General features: G+C 43.3%; 1 protein-coding gene across 1 annotated transcript; it reads right to left on the bottom strand.

The window, feature by feature from the left end:
• Window positions 1-565: 565 nt before the first annotated feature.
• LOC141796320 (NLR family CARD domain-containing protein 3-like) lies at window positions 566-12,281 on the bottom strand. The gene is made up of 9 exons (XM_074677359.1): window positions 12,196-12,281; window positions 10,129-11,932; window positions 9,870-10,043; window positions 6,836-7,009; window positions 6,381-6,554; window positions 4,510-4,683; window positions 4,255-4,428; window positions 1,220-1,266; window positions 566-1,095 (listed from the first exon to the last, which is right to left on the bottom strand). Exons 1-9 carry the CDS (start codon window positions 12,230-12,232, stop codon window positions 566-568), a joined length of 3,288 nt encoding a protein of 1,095 aa, XP_074533460.1. The 5' UTR covers window positions 12,233-12,281.
• Window positions 12,282-17,927: the final 5,646 nt, after the last annotated feature.

The following is a 17,927-nucleotide window of genomic DNA, read 5'->3' on the forward strand; positions in this document are numbered from 1 at the left end:
ATTATGAAACAAAATGTACACACAGTACAAAGTCAATGTATATGAAACATTTAAAGACATCACATCACAGAATCAAACAGGAAGTGTTTGTCCAAATCAATAACATCCAGCAGACGACCTGCAGCCCCATGTCTCTGCTTCTAGATTGTTCTCCATCAGCTTCAAATCACCCAGTGAGAGCCGTTCATTCAGCTCCAGCTCTTTTTGTCTCAGTCTCATGAGGACATGGCTTTCATCGGTTTAAACACAGGTGAGAACAACTCTGCAGGTGAAGAACACTTTCATGAATCAGACTCAGACGTCTCTGACAAACTTTCTCATCAACACTTTGAAGAAAAACAGTCTGAATGAGGCCGGATTTTTTCACCATAGAGATGTAAATAAGTCCAGTTCAGTGAGCCAGTTTTCCACTGAGTCCTGCTCTTTGATCACAGACATTCAGACTGATGTGACAGGATAGAAAGAGTCAAAGAATCAGCTGAAGTTTGTGTTAGTGCAGAGGCTAAACTGTTCTTCAGCAGCTCTTTGTGTTTGTGTAGAGAGGAGGAGACTCTCAGTCCTACACTCAACACAGACTCACTGAGGAACCAGGAAACCACAACCTAAAGCCAGGATAGAGAGGTTCAGTGAAGGTGGTCCTGAAGGTGTGGAGGTGAATCAGTGAGTCAGAGGAGACTCTGTAGAAGGACAGAGTGCCAGCAGGACAGTCCACATACACGGCTACTCTGCCAGAGTCAGAGGACGAGGACAGAGGGAGGTCTGTTATTGTCTTATTGTGCCAGACATAGTAACATTTATCAGAGCAGATCAGACTCCAGGACTGATCACTGAACCCAAACCCACAGTCATTACTTCTTCCTTTCCTTCTGATTCCTCTGTAACTCACTGATATCTCAACCTCTCCTGTCCACTCCACCTCCCAGTAACAGCGACCAGTCAGACCATCTCTACACAGCAGCTGATGATAGAAATCAAATCTGTCTGGATGATCAGGATATGACTGATCCTCTCTCATGTATGTCACCTCCCTGTTGTTTTCAGACAGTCTGAGCTTTCTGTGGGCTGTGTTTGAGTCCAGAGTGAGTTCACTGAAATCTGATGGAGAGAAAAAGACACAACACAGCAGCAGTTTATCATCAGACACACCTGAAGGCTTCATTCTTTGTTAGCTGACAGTCTGCTGTTTGCTCATCAGGAGTCAAACTGATTCCACACTTACACTTCTTCACACCAGGTTTTAACCACTGCTGTCCACCATGGTCCACCCTGGAGGAAGAAACACAGTCAGAGTGATTTTCTGTCCAACATGAGTCCTAACTGCTGCTCAACATGAAGCAGTGATCCTCAGTTTGTCCCTGTGACAGAGAAACAGGCTGAAACTCCTCTGAACCAACTGTCTCCATCACTCTGTCCCTTTTTCTGACAGTGTGGAGATCCTGGAGGAAAAGAAGAACAGAAAGAGTCAAAAAGCAAAGGCTGCCTGTTGCTCTTTGGATCCATAAAGTCCATGTTCTGCTTCTCATGTCCTCTCTGAAATGAGTAAGGCCAATTCTTGCTCTCCCTTTGTTCTGTCTCTTTAAAGTAGTCTGCTCTTTTTCTGTGTCAGGAGGAAAAATGAGTTTGTATAATATTTGATCAGATTCATTTGATCAGACCACACTGTCTCCTAGAGATTAGGTCTGTGTGTTTCTCCATGTTTTCAATCAGCCTGATGTTCTGACCATGTAACATCTGCCTTCTTCATGTTCACTCACAACATTAGTGGATGATCAGTCAGATGGGACTTTTTCTGTAGAGAACACAACCATCAGAGAGGTGAAGTGATGCTGGAGTCAACACACAGGAGAGTGTGTTACATGAGGAGGTTTTTCACAGCATCAAATGAAACTTCAGAGAACATTTCACAGAGACGTATGGTGTCAACATTTATCAGAGTCCTCATGTATCTGAATTCACAGCCTTTACTCTGGATGCTGACAGAAAAGCTGCTTCAGTCAGAATTCTCTCTAAACGTAGAAACTGTCAGAAATCTGATGTGTTAATGTCACTGTAAGAAGACAGGACAGCTGTAGTTTACCTGATCAATCAGCTGATCATGAAAGATGATCATGAGGAGGATTGAACAAACCAGAGGGGTATTGCACAAAAGTTGGATAAAGACATCCAGGAGAAATGAGCAGGCGCAGCTTGACTGAGCCTTGTTGGTGCTGTCTTGGATTAACTGGTTTCACGTTTGTCAAGCCAGGATGAAATGAAGCGGCTCAGTCAAGCCAGGTGTGGATCGTTGGGATAAGTGTGAGTTCACGGCTTTCTCAAGAAGACCACGAGATCAATCACAGAATCACCGATGGAAAATGGAACAAGGACGCGCGTCGTTCTTCACACCTGCTCCACAAAAGAGCTGTTTCTTCAGCAATTTAAAGAAATGAGAGACAAAGCATGAAAAAAGGCAACATCAACGCTGATAAAAAGGAGAGGAAGAAAGTCTGTCAAACAAAAGAGGACTGGCTTGATGTGTAAGTAACATGTACAATGAATAAAGTGTGCTCCACAGGAGCTGGCATAACCACAGTTAAAGGTTACAGAGCTCATGACTTTAAGTCAAAACATTAACAGTAGAAATTTGTGTTTGTTGTTTGCCTTAATGTGGCCATGGAAGTGCATGTTACTTATGTAGAGTATCATGAAGTTCAAAGAACAAATCTACTCTGTGTCAGTTTTATCTGTTGAATCAGTTTTTCCATCTTGAGTTCTGTTTCATCCATCATCCTTCATGAAGAAAAGATTTAAAGATTTAAAGTAAACTGTCTTCTTATTTTAATTGTGCAAATATTTTGTCTTTTTTTTAAGGGCTGTCATTTTAACGCCGTAGTTAGATTAATTAATTACACCGCAAATTAATGCGTTATGAAAATTAACGCAGATTAATCTGGACCCCAAAGGGATCGGGTTCAAAGACGCACTAATTTTTAAATGTCTAGCATTTACAAACCGTTTGTCCTACTTGAAAAAAGTGGTGTTCTCTTCAGATTTTCAAATTTCCGACAGTCCCTGAATGTATCACACGTGACGTCAGCAACGTGCTTTAAACCGGGGGGGAAGCGAGAGGGATTTTTGGGGGACCGCTGTCCACATCTCGTTTATTCACACATCCTTTTTGAAAATCTGCAGAAAACTAGCTCAGTTCTGTAAAAAACAGATAATTCTACAATTTTTACTGCTTTGGACATGCCCTGAATGATCGATATTTGCCCTGTTTTTAAATCTAAAGAATTCTTTGAAAATTTGCTTCCATCTTCTTAGTGTCATGTTTCAGCTTTGGGCTGCTCTGCACCAATGAGCAACAGTTTGTGTGTTCAGAGCATGTGAAACTGAAAATACTTCACTTTTCTTTGATCCAAGACTTGAATTGAGTGTTTTGTACATAGTTCCTCACAGTTAGAAGTAGTAGAAGTATAGAAGTTCATATTGCAGTGGAAATTGAGTCCACATCGAGTGAAAATGTGACAGAAGCAAAACCCGTCCTAACACTCAAATCGGCTTATCTTAGGTGCAGGAATGTGTAGTTATTGTAAAGATAGAACCATAACACTTTTTTCATTTGTTCCTTATGCCTCAGGGTACCTAAAAATATGTTGCATATATTTCCACCTTATTTTAAATGTTTTTTAACATCTTTTAATGTAGTTTTAATGTCCTGGAATTCAAATTCTTTATTTTGGGACCTTAGGCAGATATGAGATTAAAATGCGATTAATTAGATTAATTAATAACAAATCCTGTAACTAATTAGAAATTTTTTTTAAATCGCCTGACAGCACTACTTTTTATATGTGATTTTTGTCTTTAAATAGTCTGTGCAAATAAAAAATACTTAAAGTACGGGCAAATGAAAAGACTACAGTTATAATGTTTGGATGCAGGATGATTCAATGATGTAACGTGTATAAAAACCATGAAGATGCTGTAAAACACACTCATTTCTAACAGTACTGACAGCAGAGCCACCTCAGGATTAATCTGATCCTGGTTGTTAGCCTGGTCTGGAGCAGGCTAGCTGCAGAGACTAAAACACCATGGTTACTTGTCCAGCATTAACTTGGCCTGCTTGAACTTGAAGCTAAGTTTATCCAGGATAACCAATATTTACTTAATCCCTGATCCTGTTTTGTGCAATACCCCCTGGATCTTTTTGTGAAATGAGATGTTTTCTTTTTCACATTCAGTCTTTGAGCTCTTGTTGTCTGGTTTTACCTCAGTGTGTCCAGTCTGCAGAGTGGATCCTCCAGTCCAGCAGACAGCAGCTCCACTCCTGAGTCTCCTGGATGGTTGTAGCTCAGGTCCAGCTCTCTCAGGTGGGAGGGGTTGGATCTCAGAGCTGAGGCCAGAGAAGCACAGCCTCTCTCTGTGATCAGACATCCTGACAGACTGGAGGTAGAGAAGAAAATCAGACTGTGAGGAAAAGTGAACCAGTTTGACCACTTTCATTAATATAACCTGAAACCTGACCTGAGAGTTTCCAGTTTACATTGTGGACTCTTCAGACCAGCAGACAGCAGCTCCACTCCTGAATCCCTCAGGTCGTTGTTACTCAGGTCCAGGTCTCTCAGACTGGAGGACTGTGAGCTGAGGACTGAGGACAGAGCTTCACAGCTTCTCTTTGACAGCTTACATCTAGAAAACCTGAGAGGACATCAGAGATCTGTCAAACCTCATGTTCTTGTATAAATGACTCAAAACTATGTTAGTTTGCAATTTATTTTAAACAATATTTATTTATTTGCAGTGCAGTACTGACTGTCATTCTTATTTCAACAGGCAGTCTTAAAAAAGATTCACTGAACATACCAACTTCTCCTGTGTTTCCTAATTATTTGAAACAACCTTTGAGTCGAGTGGAGCATTTATTCAGTTTAAACTGGTTAAGATTTTACTAATCATGGAGGATTTTACTTTTAGCTTCTCACTGGTGGGCTGGTGAGCTAGGGTACAGATGAGAGGGGGATAGGGGTGGGTTGGTACAGGGGATTGTGTACGGAGGACACTGGGTTTTTGGGGAGAGGACTTGTGTGGTCCCCGGTGTCTGGCCGGTTGCGCTGGGGGCTGGCACCGACTCGCGATAGGTGGTGGCCTGGGCTGGGTCCATCCTCCCGGGGACCTGGCGGAACCCTCCCTCCTCGGGGGTGAGTGGCCCTTGGGCACAGGTGACCCCGGGTCCTACCCCCTGCACTCGATCAGGGGCCCTGCGTCTAGGGGGGCCTGCAGACCCCAGTCCCTGGCCCCCTGGGGTCCTCCCTCCGCAGTGGGGGGGCCTGCCTCTAGCCTTCCCGGGATGCCCCCTCCTTGCCTCCTCCTGGATTGGCGTGCTGCTGTCTGCGAGGCGGTCTGTCTGGGCTCTGTGCTCTGTGGTGGCTGCTAGATGCTCGGGGATGAGGGCCATCTCAGTGCGTGTTTGGCCTCTGGGAGCAGCAGGGCCACATCTGCATGATCACACCTTGGCATGATCACCTGACCTAAATCAAACCCAATATTCTGTACTGCCACCTGTAGACCTTTATGTGTAGGTGAGTAGATGCTTCTGTGTATATTTCTATATACGTATATGTACCTTTTTACAATTGCCGTTGTTGTGCTCACTGCTACTCATGATTTCTCCAGTTCATTACTCCACAGGTGCTTCTTGTGATTATGATGTCAAAGACCCCAGGATACTGTCTCCTTTCAGGCTCAGTAGCTGGTTATTTGTTTCTCCTGTCTGTAGTCATTTGTTCAGTTGTTGTGGTTGCTCTCTACTGTTGTTTTGTTGTCTCTCTCTCCCCCCCTGTCTAGTCTCTTATCTACACTCTCTCCCTTTATCACTGTTTCTTTCCTGATATCACCTTGATCTAGTTAAGCAGTAATCTTCAAACTTGGCAACATACGGGAGGGAAACTGTATGGATACATGTATGGGTATATAAATATACATATATATGCATATATATATATATATGCATATATATATATATGCATATATATATATGCATATATATATATGTATTTATATATATATACATACACATATATATATATTTATATATATATATATATATATATATATATATATATATATATATATATATATATATATATATATATTTATATATATATGTGTGTGTGTGTGTGTGTGTGTGTGTGTGTGTTTATTTATGTATAAAATATCTATATATCAAAAACACTAATAAAGAGTATAATTTTAACACTCAAGGGGAGCCTTATACACTAACAGCTCCCTTTGGAAAAGCAAATGTGTTCTGCACAATATGGCAGCCAGACCATAATTCTGTTGTCGTGATGCTGAACAGGACAAGGGGAGAAAAAAAAAAAAAGGTTCTCACTGACCTGAAAGTTTCCAGTTTACATTGTGGACTCTTCAGACCAGCAGACAGCAGCTCCACTCCTGAATCCTTCAGGTCGTTGTTACTCAGGTCCAGGTCTCTCAGACTGGAGGACTGTGAGCTGAGGACTGAGGACAGAGCTTCACAGCTTCTCTCTGACAGCTTACATCCAGAAAACCTGAGAGGACATCAGAGATCTGTCAAACCCTTATGTTTTTGTTAAAGTGACTGAAAACAACATTATTTTGCATTGAATCAAAATAATATCCATTTATTGCAGTGCCTGACTGTGATTTTTATTTTATCAGGCAGTCTTTAGAGGATTCACTGAACATACCAACTTTTTCTGTCTTTCTTGATTATTGAAGAAACCTTTGAGTCAGGTGGAGCACTATTCTCATAAATTCAGGTTTTGTTTTTCTCAACCGTGTAAGATCTTACATTAAGCTTCACACTGACCTGAGAGTTTCCAGTTTACATTGTGGACTCTTCAGACCAGCAGACAGCAGCTCCACTCCTGAATCCTTCAGGTCGTTGTTACTCAGGTCCAGGTCTCTCAGACTGGAGGACTGTGAGCTGAGGACTGAGGACAGAGCTTCACAGCTTCTCTCTGACAGCTTACATCCAGAAAACCTGAGAGGACACCAGAGATATGTCAGATCTGCTTTCCTTTTTTTTTTATTTTCTTTTTTCAATAAGAAGGATCCATACATCTTTTGGTTAAATTTCAATAAATAACCCTAGCTGCTGTACTTGATAAAACTGATTTTTCTGTGAGCTAACAATAGAAACCAAATGTCAAGACCTGCTAATAAATCCAATCCAATCCAATCCAATCCAACTTTATTTGTTAAGCACTTTGAAAAAAAACCATAGTTAAAACAAAGTGCTGTACAAGAGAGTGAATAACATACAAGATAAAAGAATAGACATAAAACATAAGTAAAATGAATTTGTCAAGGACAAGGAGCAATATAAAATACATAAAACAAATTTAAAATGGATAAAAAACACAGAAGAAGCCAAATAAAATAAATAAAATTAATAAAAATAAATAAAACAATCGCCAGCTACTGTGCTTCAAAGGTCAGGGAGAAAAAGTGGGTCTTAGGAAGGGATTTAAAAATAGGCAGAGACAGGGCCTGTTTAATGCTATGAGGCAGCCCGTTTCAGAGTTTTGGGGCTGCGACAGCAATGGCACGGTCCCCTCTGAGCTTCCACATGCCTTAGGGACCTTCAGGAGAAGCTGATCGGCTGACCTGAGACAACGGGAAGGTGAGTGAGGTTGCAGAAGCTCAGAGAGGTAGGGCAGAGTGAGACCATGGAGAGATTTAAAAACAAATATAAGAATTTTAAAATCGATCCTAAATTTTATGGGCAGCCAGTGAAGTGAGGCTAAAACAGGGGTAATGTGCTCATATTTACGAGTGTCAGTTAAAAGACGTGCAGCTGCATTTTGTACAGTCTGTAGACGGGCGATGGAGGACCCACTAACCCCCACATACAAAGCGTTGCAGTAATCCAGCTGAGTGGTCACAAAGGCTTCAAGGTTTCAAGAAACACCTAAAACTGTGGCTGAGAGAAACGCAGTTATGTGAGCATGTGTGACTTATAAGTTTCTCATGTTGGTGCAATAGGGATTTGTGCAATATAAACTGGTGCAATAATATTCAGTGCAATAGGGATTTGTGCAATGTAAACTGGTGCAATAATAGTCAGTGCAATTGGGATTTGTGCAATATAGACAGGTGCAATGATCAGTGCAGTGGGATTTTGTGCAATATGAACTGGGTCTGCGTAATGTAAATCTGTGCAATGACGTGAAGTGCCATAGGGGTTGGTGCAATGGAAGTTTCATTTGCTAATTGCCTGATGGACTCTGGGATGTGAGGATGTGCAACATGTATGTTTCTGTTTCTTTTTATACTTGTCTACTGTTCTGTCTACTTGTCTTCTGTATTTAGTTTGCAGTGTCTTGTTTGTTTTTGCTACCATCAACCTGCCAGGGGGTCTGCAGATGGAAATTAGCCCAAGGCTATAATCTGGCATATTTCCATTTGTAAAAATGTTCATTAATATGTGCTGTCCTCTCTTTAAAAACCAACAAATAAATAAATAAATAAATAAAATAAAGGCGTGGATTACTGATTCAAAATGCTGTTTTGAAAGAATTGGCTTAATTTTGGCCAGCTGCCTCAAATGGAAAAAGCTGGATCTCACAACAGCCTTAATCTGCTCGTCAAGTTTAAAATCAGGATCCATTTTAACCCCCAGGTTTGTGATGGTCTGTTTGTTGTACTGGGCCAGGGAACCCAGATCTACAGGGGGGGGTCTCAGTCATACCACCAAAAACCATCACCTCAGTCTTTTTATCATTAAAATGTAAACAATTAAGACCCATCCAGGCTTTTATGTCGTCAAGGCATTCAAACAACAGTTGAAGACAGTGCTCATTATTCTTCTTGAGGGGGACATAAATCTGACTGTCATCCGCATAACAGTGGAAAGCAATACCATGCTTTCTGAGTATAGATCCTAAGGGAAGCAGATAGAGAGAAAAGGGGAGACGGCCCAGGACTGAGCCCTGTGGAACTCCACACAAGAAAGGAGCAGAGGAAGGGGATACAGCATCACCAAGGCTGACAGAGAAAGTGCGATCAGTCAAGTAAGACCTAAACCAGTCAAGTGCTATGGCCCTAATGCCGACCCAATGCTCCAGGCAAGAAATCAAGATATCGTGATCCACAGTATCAAATGCAGCAGTTAAATCTAAAAGAACAAGGACAACTCAGTCACCAGAGTCAGGAGCTAAGAGTATATCATTAAAAACTCTTAAAAGAGCTGACTCGGTGCTGTGAAGGGATTTAAAACCGGATTGGAAAACCTCTGAAATATTGTGTTCTTCCAGAATGACCATGAATTGAATGTGAACTATCTTATCCAGAATTTTTGCAAGAAAAGGCAGTTTTGAGATTGGCCTGAAGTTAGAAAGAACTGTGGAGTCAAGACCAGGTTTTTTAAGCACAGGTTGAACTACTGCATGATTTAGCAAATTAGGGACCACACCTGAGGATAGACTGCTATTAATAAGTGCCATAGCAGATGGCCCTACAGTGGAAAAAACCTCCTTAAATAAACGTGGGGGTACAGCATCTCTTGAAGAGCCTGAGGGCTTTAAATGACCCACAATCCCTTGAAGAAAGGGCAGAGTAACAGGCTCAAACTGCTCAGAGACAGCAGAGCAGGGGACAGAGACTGAGGGGTCATACACAGAAAGAGAGATTTGAGCCCTAGCACAATTGACTTTCTCAATAAAGAAACAAAGAAAGCTTTCACACACAGCAGAAGAAGCTTCCATGCAGGCAGTTTGAGGGGCATTAATAAATGCTTAATAATACTTAAAGGACCGTAAATAAATGCACATTTTAGACAATTAAGTAAACTAGGCTCATTGTGTGACAGTGTAAGATTTCACCTGAAGCTTCGCACTGACCTGAGGGTTTCCAGTTTACATTGTGGACTCTTCAGACCAGCAGACAGCAGCTCCACTCCTGAATCCTTCAGGTCGTTGTTACTCAGGTCCAGGTCTCTCAGACTGGAGGACTGTGAGCTGAGGACTGAGGACAGAGCTTCACAGCTTCTCTCTGACAGCTTACATCCACTCAGCCTGGAGAAGAATCAGTTTTTAGTTCAGACTCAATGTTTCATATGTCATGAACAACATGTTTTGAATCTGTCATTGATCCACCTACACAGCTTTGTTGGAGGCTCTGATCACTGGCAGCAGCCTCAGAAGAGCCTCCTCTGAAGCAGAGTATTTCTTCAGGTCAAACAGGTCCAGATCTTTGTCTGAGGACAGTAAGATGAAGACCAGAGCTGACCACTGAGCAGGAGACAGTCGATCTGTGGAGAGACGTCCTGATGTCAGGGTCTGTTGGATCTGCTCCTCTAGAGAACGATCATTCAGTTCATTCAGACAGTGGAACAGGTTGATGCTTTTCTCTGCAGACACATCCTCTCTGAGCTTCTTCTTGATGAACTGGACTGTTTTCTGATTGGTCTGTGGGTCACTTCCTGTCTGTGTCAGCAGACCTCTCAGGAGACTCTGATTGGTCTGCAGAGAGAGACCCAGGAGGAAGCGCAGGAACAAGTCCAGGTGTCCGTTTGGACTCTGTAAGGCCTTGTCCACAGCACTCTGATGGAGGTGTTTCAGTTTAGGTTTGACTCTGAATAGTTTAGACTCCCATGATGCTGTTTGTTGTTGTTCCATCAGGTTGAGTCCAGACTTGGTGAAGGTCAGATGGACGTGAAGAGCAGCCAGAAACTCCTGAATGCTCAGATGAATGAAGCAGAACACCTTGTCCTGGTACAGTCCTCTCTCCTCTCTAAAGATCTGTGTGAACACTCCTGAGTACACTGAGGCTGCTCTGATGTCGATGCCACACTCGGTCAGGTCTGATTCATAGAAGATCAGGTTTCCTTTCTGCAGCTGCTCAAAAGCCAGTTTTCCCAGAGACTTGATCATCTTCCAGCTCTCTGGACTCCAGAGAGGATCAGTCTCAGCTCCTCCATCAAACTTGATGCTCTTCACTTTGGACTGAACCACCAGGAAGTGGATGTACATCTGAGTCAGGGTCCTGGGCAGCTGTCCCCCCTCTCTGGTCTTCAGCAGGTCCTCCAGAACTGTGGCAGTGATCCAGCAGAAGACCGGGATGTGGCACATGATGTGGAGGCTTCTGGAGGTCTTGATGTGGGAGATGATGGTGCTGGTCTGCTCCTCATCTCTGGATCTCTTCCTGAAGTACTCCTCTTTCTGAGGGTCACTGAACCCTCTGACCTCTGTCACCATGTCAACACAGTCAGGAGGGATCTGATTGGCTGCTGCAGGTCGTGTGGTTATCCAGAGGCGAGCAGAGGGAAGCAGGTTCCCCCTGATGAGGTTTGTCAGCAGCACATCCACTGAGGTGGACTCTGTACCATCAGTCAGGACCTGGTTGTTGTGGAAGTCCAGAGGAAGTCGACACTCATCCAGACCGTCAAAGATGAAGAGGACCTGGAACTCTTCAAACCTGCAGAGTCCTGCTTCTTTGGTTTGAGGAAAGAAGTGATGAACCAGTTCCACCAAGCTGAACTTTCTGTCTTTCAGCACATTCAGCTCTCTGAAAGAGAATGGAAATGTGAACTGGATGTCCTGGTTGCTTTTGTCTTCAGCCCAGTCCAGAGTGAACTTCTGTGTTAAGACTGTTTTCCCGATGCCAGCCACTCCCTTTGTCATCACTCTTCTGATTGGTTCCTGTCTTCCAGGTGGGCCTTTAAAGATGTCTTCTTGTCTGATGCTAGTTTCTGCTCTGTCTGGTGTCCTGGATGCTGCTTCAATCTGTCTGACCTCATGTTCCTCATTGACCTCTCCAGTCCCTCCCTCTGTGATGTAGAGCTCTGTGTAGATCTGGTTCAGAAGGGTTGGCTTTCCTGCTTTAGAGATCCCCTCAAACACACACTGGAACTTCTCCTTCAGCCCAGACTTCACTTTACGTCTGCACTCTGCAACAACAGCTCCTGAAAGAAGAAAACAGAAATGAAATGAATGATGCGAAGCTACAATCAGTCTGATGAGTTTCTACTTTCTGACATCAGGAAGGATTTGATTTGGCTCCTCTCTGAAACCTCTTCAGCTCATCAGTTGTGAACAGTTTGTCACAGCTCATAGATGTGATCCAAATGTGAGCGTCATATTCAGAGCAGAGTTTGAAATGTAAACCTCTCCCATGTTGTCTCCATTTCCTCTTTCCATCATGTTCAATGTGTTCAAATCCTCTTACTGCTCTGCAGACAGTCAGCCAGCTCCTCCTGCTTCATTCTCCTCAGGAAGTGCAGAGTGATCTTCAGGAACGCCTCTCTGCTCCTCCTCTGCTCTTTATCCTCATCCTCGCTCTGACTCTCAAAGCATTCTGGGTAATCTGGACTCAGAGCTCTCTGGATCTTCTTCAGCTCTCTCTTTATGAAGCTGATGATGTTCTCCTGGAGCAGCTGGAACAGAAGAAAATGTCAGGTTGAACTTGTAGAAGGTCAGATCAGATCATGTGTGACAGACAGAAAGCCTGCTGGTCTGCAGAGTCCAGCATGGAGACTGGATCACAAAGCTGCTCCACCTCTTAGTCTGTGGATGCTCCTGTCTTCTACAAGTCAAGTTTCTGTGGAATGAACCTGATGATGGAGAAATCTCCTGGTGTGCTTTCATCCAGAAAAAGTCTGCAGTGACTTTAGAGCTGATGTGTTTCTTAGAATGAAGCTGAAAGCAGCAGCTGTCATTAACATGAAGCAAAGTCTTTGTGTTGTTTAAAGCTCAAACTGGACTCAGTTTGTCAACTCTGCTCTCTGCTGACAAAGTCTGAGTCTGTGTGAGATCAGCATCCAGCATGACCTCTGACCTCTGACCTGTGACCTGTGAGTGTGAGCAGCTCAGAAATGTGCGGCTTCATTCAATCAGTCAAACACTGAGTGTGAAGAGAATTCAGGCAGAGATGATGTTTGCAGTGTGATCAGGAAACTCTTCAGAAAGCTCAAACAGAATGAGTGTGTGCTCTGATTGTCAGGAGGAGCTGTGTTTGGACATTTACACACCATCAATATGGAGTCATCCAGCTGTGTGTGATGCTGCTGGGCAGACTGACCAATGGGAGCCTCTGATCTCTGAACTCTGTGGAACAAACAGAAGATCATGGAGTGTTTCGAACAGAATGACACACAGTGTTCATGTGATAGACTCTATCTGCTGGATCCTCCTACAAACACAGGACACACATGAAGAGACATGCTGAGTCCAGGTCTTTCTGCCTCCAGTCCTGTTTACTGCTGTTGGATCCTGATAGAAAGACAAAGACTGAAACATGTTCACCTTCACAGAGAAAACACCAAGCACAGTTAGGATCAGATGTTTCACACACAACAACAGGAAGTAACCTTAGACAGACTCACCTTTCATCAACACAAAGCCCTGCTGATTTAAAATCTATAGGTTCCCACATAGACCCATCACTCTTTAAGGACACACAGCTGGGTCCAGGTCCAGGAGAGTCTGGTCTCTGGTGTTTGACCCTGACAGAATCACAAACACTGATGAATAAACATGAAAACTGAAAATCTCTCAGGTTTGAGTTCTGCTGAAATTTACCACAAACTTTTCTGAAGTTTGAATTCTGATAAAAACACTGAGAGAGATTATTACTTTGGACCATCAGACTGATGGACTGATCTGAAGTCATAAAGCCGACCCATAGACCGATCACTCTGTAAGGACACTAAGCTGGGAGCAGGTTCAGATCCAGGTCCATGTCTCTTATCTTTGATACTGAAAGAATCATAAACAGTGAAAAATAGAGAACACTTAAAGTTTAGTAAAAAGTTTCACTGAGTTTTAAAGATAAAAGTTGGACACAGGGGGTGTGGCTATTTTTTGGGGGGGGACACTCTGACACACACACACACACACACACACACACACACACACACACACACACACACACACACACACACACACACAGTGATGTGAGTGCTGAGCTCTGACATGGAGAAGAGTCCTGGACTGTTAGAGATCCTGGTCTCACCTCTGAGCTCTGGTCTGGCTCTCCTTGTCCCCACACAGAGGGAGGGTTCTAGAGGGAGGGGCTCCCTCCTCTCCATCCTCACACTGATCCATAGCAGAGCCCCCACCTTCACACAAACACAACATGTTCAGTCATTACAACAAGCTTCACAGCACAGGACACACATTAGTTCTCCTTCCTCTCAGGAACATGACACAGATCACCACCTTCTACAATACATAGAGGGACCAGGCAGGGTTGTCCTCTATCCCTGCTACTATGCCCTTGCACTTGAGACTTTAGCTGAGGTCAGTAGATCACAACAAGACATGCACGGTGTGACGATTTGAGGCAAAGTCCATAAAAAAGCTCTGTACGTTGATGACATCTTGTTGTTTTTAACAAACCCAAAATATCAGGACCAGCTACCCTGTCCACTATTCATGATTTTAACTCCTTCTCAGGTTATTAAATACATTTTGATAAATTGGAAGCTATGCTGTTAGGTAACTTTAATTTGCCCTCCAGCTGTCCCTTGGCATGTTCCCCAAATGGCTTCACCTACATTGGGATCATTGTTTCTCCAAACCTGGCAGAGCTATGGAAACTTAACTTATCTCCAACTCTCAATAAGAAAAGGGACCTGGAGAGATGCTGTGATCTTCTCTTATCTCTCATGGGACATTAAAATAACATTTTTTCACGGCTTTTATATCCTCTTTGAATGTTGCCTCTATGGTTATCAAAGAAAGCTCCAGCTGATTTAGAAAGAGCCTTCTCGAGATTAATTTGGCATGGAAAGACACCACGACAGGAAATGAAAACCCTACAGCTTCCTGCTGATGGAGGTGGTCTAGCTTTATCAAACATCTATTATTCCAAGTGGGCCTGACATGCTCATTTCCTGTGGGAGTGGTTACATGTTCATCATGAATCAAAGCCCTGCTAAGACTTGTGGCAAAGAATCTGTATGGAAGGGACTGCACCCCAGTTCTGACCCCCCCTTTTGATGTGCACATGACATTTCAACGACTACAATCCAATTCAGTCTCCCCAAAGGTCACTCCTGTGGTTTTCTCCAGATCCATCAATTTGTTGGCTCTACACATTTTCCTCCCTCTGCTTTAGTCACGTCAATGAGATTGAGAAATTCCTTGTTGAATGTAAAATATCACACATTTTATCTCTGCTTTCTGCACATTGCTTTACTCTCTTAGTCCAGGTGACCTCAGAGACGTTGCACAGAGATGGGAGGGGGATCTTGACACAGTTTATAATAAGGATGACTGAAATGAAGCCATTAAGGTAGTCAGATCAATGTTCACATGCAATGGACTCATATAACCCCTTATAGACTAAATAAAATGGACTCCCAGACCTCTCCCCTATGTAATAAATGTAGAAGAGAGGTAGGAACCTATGATCACTAGTTCTGTCAGTGTAAACTGATGAAAAGATTCTGGGGTGACATTTCTAAAGAAGTGAGTGACTTTTTTCAAATTCAAAAGGACTAAGGCCTGTTCATTCTTATTCTTCCCTCAAAGTCAGTTGCTTTGTCTGGACCAAATTTTAAACTGTCAGACAAATTGTTGTTATTGGGTAGAAAATGCATCATGATAAACTGGCTTACGGATAAACATCAACTGTTACACTGTGGTATAGAGAGTTATTTGGGATCCTCCCTCATGAAAGGATCAGTGCTGTTCTGAGGGGGAATGAGAGGTAGTTCACAGACATGTGGTCTCCTCTGCTCAGTTACTGACCTAAATAACTCACTTTTCCTCTTTTTGAATGGAAGAAATTTTAGAGTGACAGTATTTCAATTTTTGTATTTATTTTTCTTCTTTCTCAAAGAATCTCCTGAAATGATTCAATTTCAATCCACTTTTTGTTGTTTTTTTCTTTCTGCTCTGAACGTGCAGTGAGATACGATGGCATAATGATTGATTTCATGTTCTTTTGTTTGTTTGTGGAAATATAAAAATCAGTATAATTCTGTTAAAGAAAGATGAAAAAATCACAAGAAACCACTTCGACCCTGGTCTGGCTTTGGTCCAACTAAAAGAATCTGAATCCTCTGGGACAGTTGAGACCTGGACTGTCGCGGTCTGTGTGGAGCCATGTGAGGACGTGTTTGAGCCGAGCTCCTCGGTAAACTATTCAAATTTCAAAAACAACACTTCAAATGCCGTGCACATTTGTCCTGGACTGAGGTGATTTCTGTCCCTGTTTGACTGAGAGTGTAAGCAGCTGCTTACCAACGAACTACTTGTAAAAATGCCTAAACACGCTAAGAATGTCGAAGCCCAAGAAGCTAACGGCAATGCCAATGCTAATGCTAGCGCGCAACAAGCAATACTCGCAGCCATCAGTGAACTTCGAGAAGAAGTGATGGAGAAAATTTCCAGTACTGCGTCTGCCCACGCGGACCAACTTCGCGGACTCCAAGACACCGTGGAAAAGATGAGTACCACGGTGGAAGCTACAGCGAGCCGGGTGACAGAGTTGGAGTCCGCAGTGAGTAGCCAATCCGATGCTATTAGCACCCTCGAAGCAGAGATGATGTCAGTAAAAAGAGAGGTGTCTACCCTAAAGGAGCGGTGTGAGGACCTGGAGGCGAGGTCTCGCCGCTGCAATATCCGAATCACGGGAGTAAAAGAGGGACGGGAGGACGGCGAAAGAATGTCCAACTTTGTAGCACGTCTGCTGAAAGAGACACTGGTCCTCGACAAGCCACTGCTTTTGGACCGAGCGCACCGCAGTCTCCGCAGCAAACCCACGGCTGACAACGCACCGCCTCGGTCGATCATTGTTCGGTGCCATTACTTTGAGGAAAAGGAAACTATTCTTCGCAAGGCAACGGAGCACCGTCCCGTTACAACAGCGGCTGGTGACAAGATCGCTGTCCTCCCGGATTACACGCAGGCAGTGAGCAGGCAACGGGCGGCTTTTGCTGAGGTGAGGGCGCTGCTGCGAGGCTGCGAGCGGGTCCGCTATGGTCTTCTGTTCCCGGCCACGTTGAGGATCACCACCCCAAACGGGAAAGAAGTTCGCTTCAAAGACCCGGGACAGGCTAAAGACTTTATAGCGAAAAATCCGACACCAAGAGTGGACTAGACATTTAAAAGACGGTGAGAGGCACTCTCTTTTTTCCTGCTCCCATTCTCAGTTTTGGGTCAAATTGTGAAAACCATACTGCATCTCATGCGTTAAAGTTAAGGCAGTATACCCCGTTGGAGCTAGGCTGCCATGGTAAGCTCATTCACTTCAGGTAATTGAGCCGGATTTGGACTTGGACTAGGAGTAGTCTTGGTCATTTTGTTTTTGTTGTTGTGGTTTGTTTGTGTATGGCATATGAGGTTTTGTATATGCTGTTCGAGGTTAATGTTATAGGACTGTCTTGCACACCTCTTTCTGTTTTCGTTTTTATGTTTTGCTTTTTTTTTACACTCTCTTCACTGGGTCAGATAGCCACATAGCTACATTGTGTTGTGCTGGGAGCAGAAGTTTGGGCGCGTTGTCAACATCGAATAGTTTATTCTTACAATGACTACTGACAGCAATAAGGCATCTGGGGTTGGGATCGGAGTGGTGAGCTGGAATGTACGAGGGCTTAACCATCCAATTAAACGCAATAAGGTGTTCCTTCATCTACATAAATTAAAGGGTGACATAGTGTACTTTCAGGAAACTCACTTATTAAAAAAGGATCAGAACAGAATTAAAAGAGCAGGTTTTACACAGATTTATCACTCCTCTTTTGACTGTAAAGCCAGGGGTGTGGCGATAATTTTGCATAAACCAATACAATTTAAGGAACTTCACACAGTTCGAGACAAAGACGGACGTTATGTGATTATACAAGGAACTCTGGGTAACACACCTGTGATATTAGCAAATATCTATGCCCCGAACTGGGATAACAGACAGTTCTTTCAAAATATATTCTCACTCCTTCCTGACCTTGA

This window comes from Halichoeres trimaculatus, unplaced genomic scaffold, assembly GCF_033239565.1.
Source record: "Halichoeres trimaculatus isolate MK-OKI-2021-1 unplaced genomic scaffold, fHalTri1.1 fHalTri1_scaffold_10, whole genome shotgun sequence".
Classification (NCBI taxonomy): Eukaryota; Metazoa; Chordata; class Actinopteri; order Labriformes; family Labridae; genus Halichoeres; species Halichoeres trimaculatus.

Excerpts from the sequence above, each read along its gene's own strand:
- LOC141796320 (XM_074677359.1), bottom strand. The coding sequence starts at position 12,232 with ATGAAGCAGGAGGAGCTGGCTGACTGTCTGCAGAGCA. Across the intron at positions 10,044-10,128 it reads AGAGCCTCCAACAAAGCTGT|GCTGAGTGGATGTAAGCTGT; the intron begins GTAGGTGGATCA and ends ATTCTTCTCCAG. Across the intron at positions 1,096-1,219 it reads AAAACCTGGTGTGAAGAAGT|ATTTCAGTGAACTCACTCTG; the intron begins GTAAGTGTGGAA and ends TCTCTCCATCAG.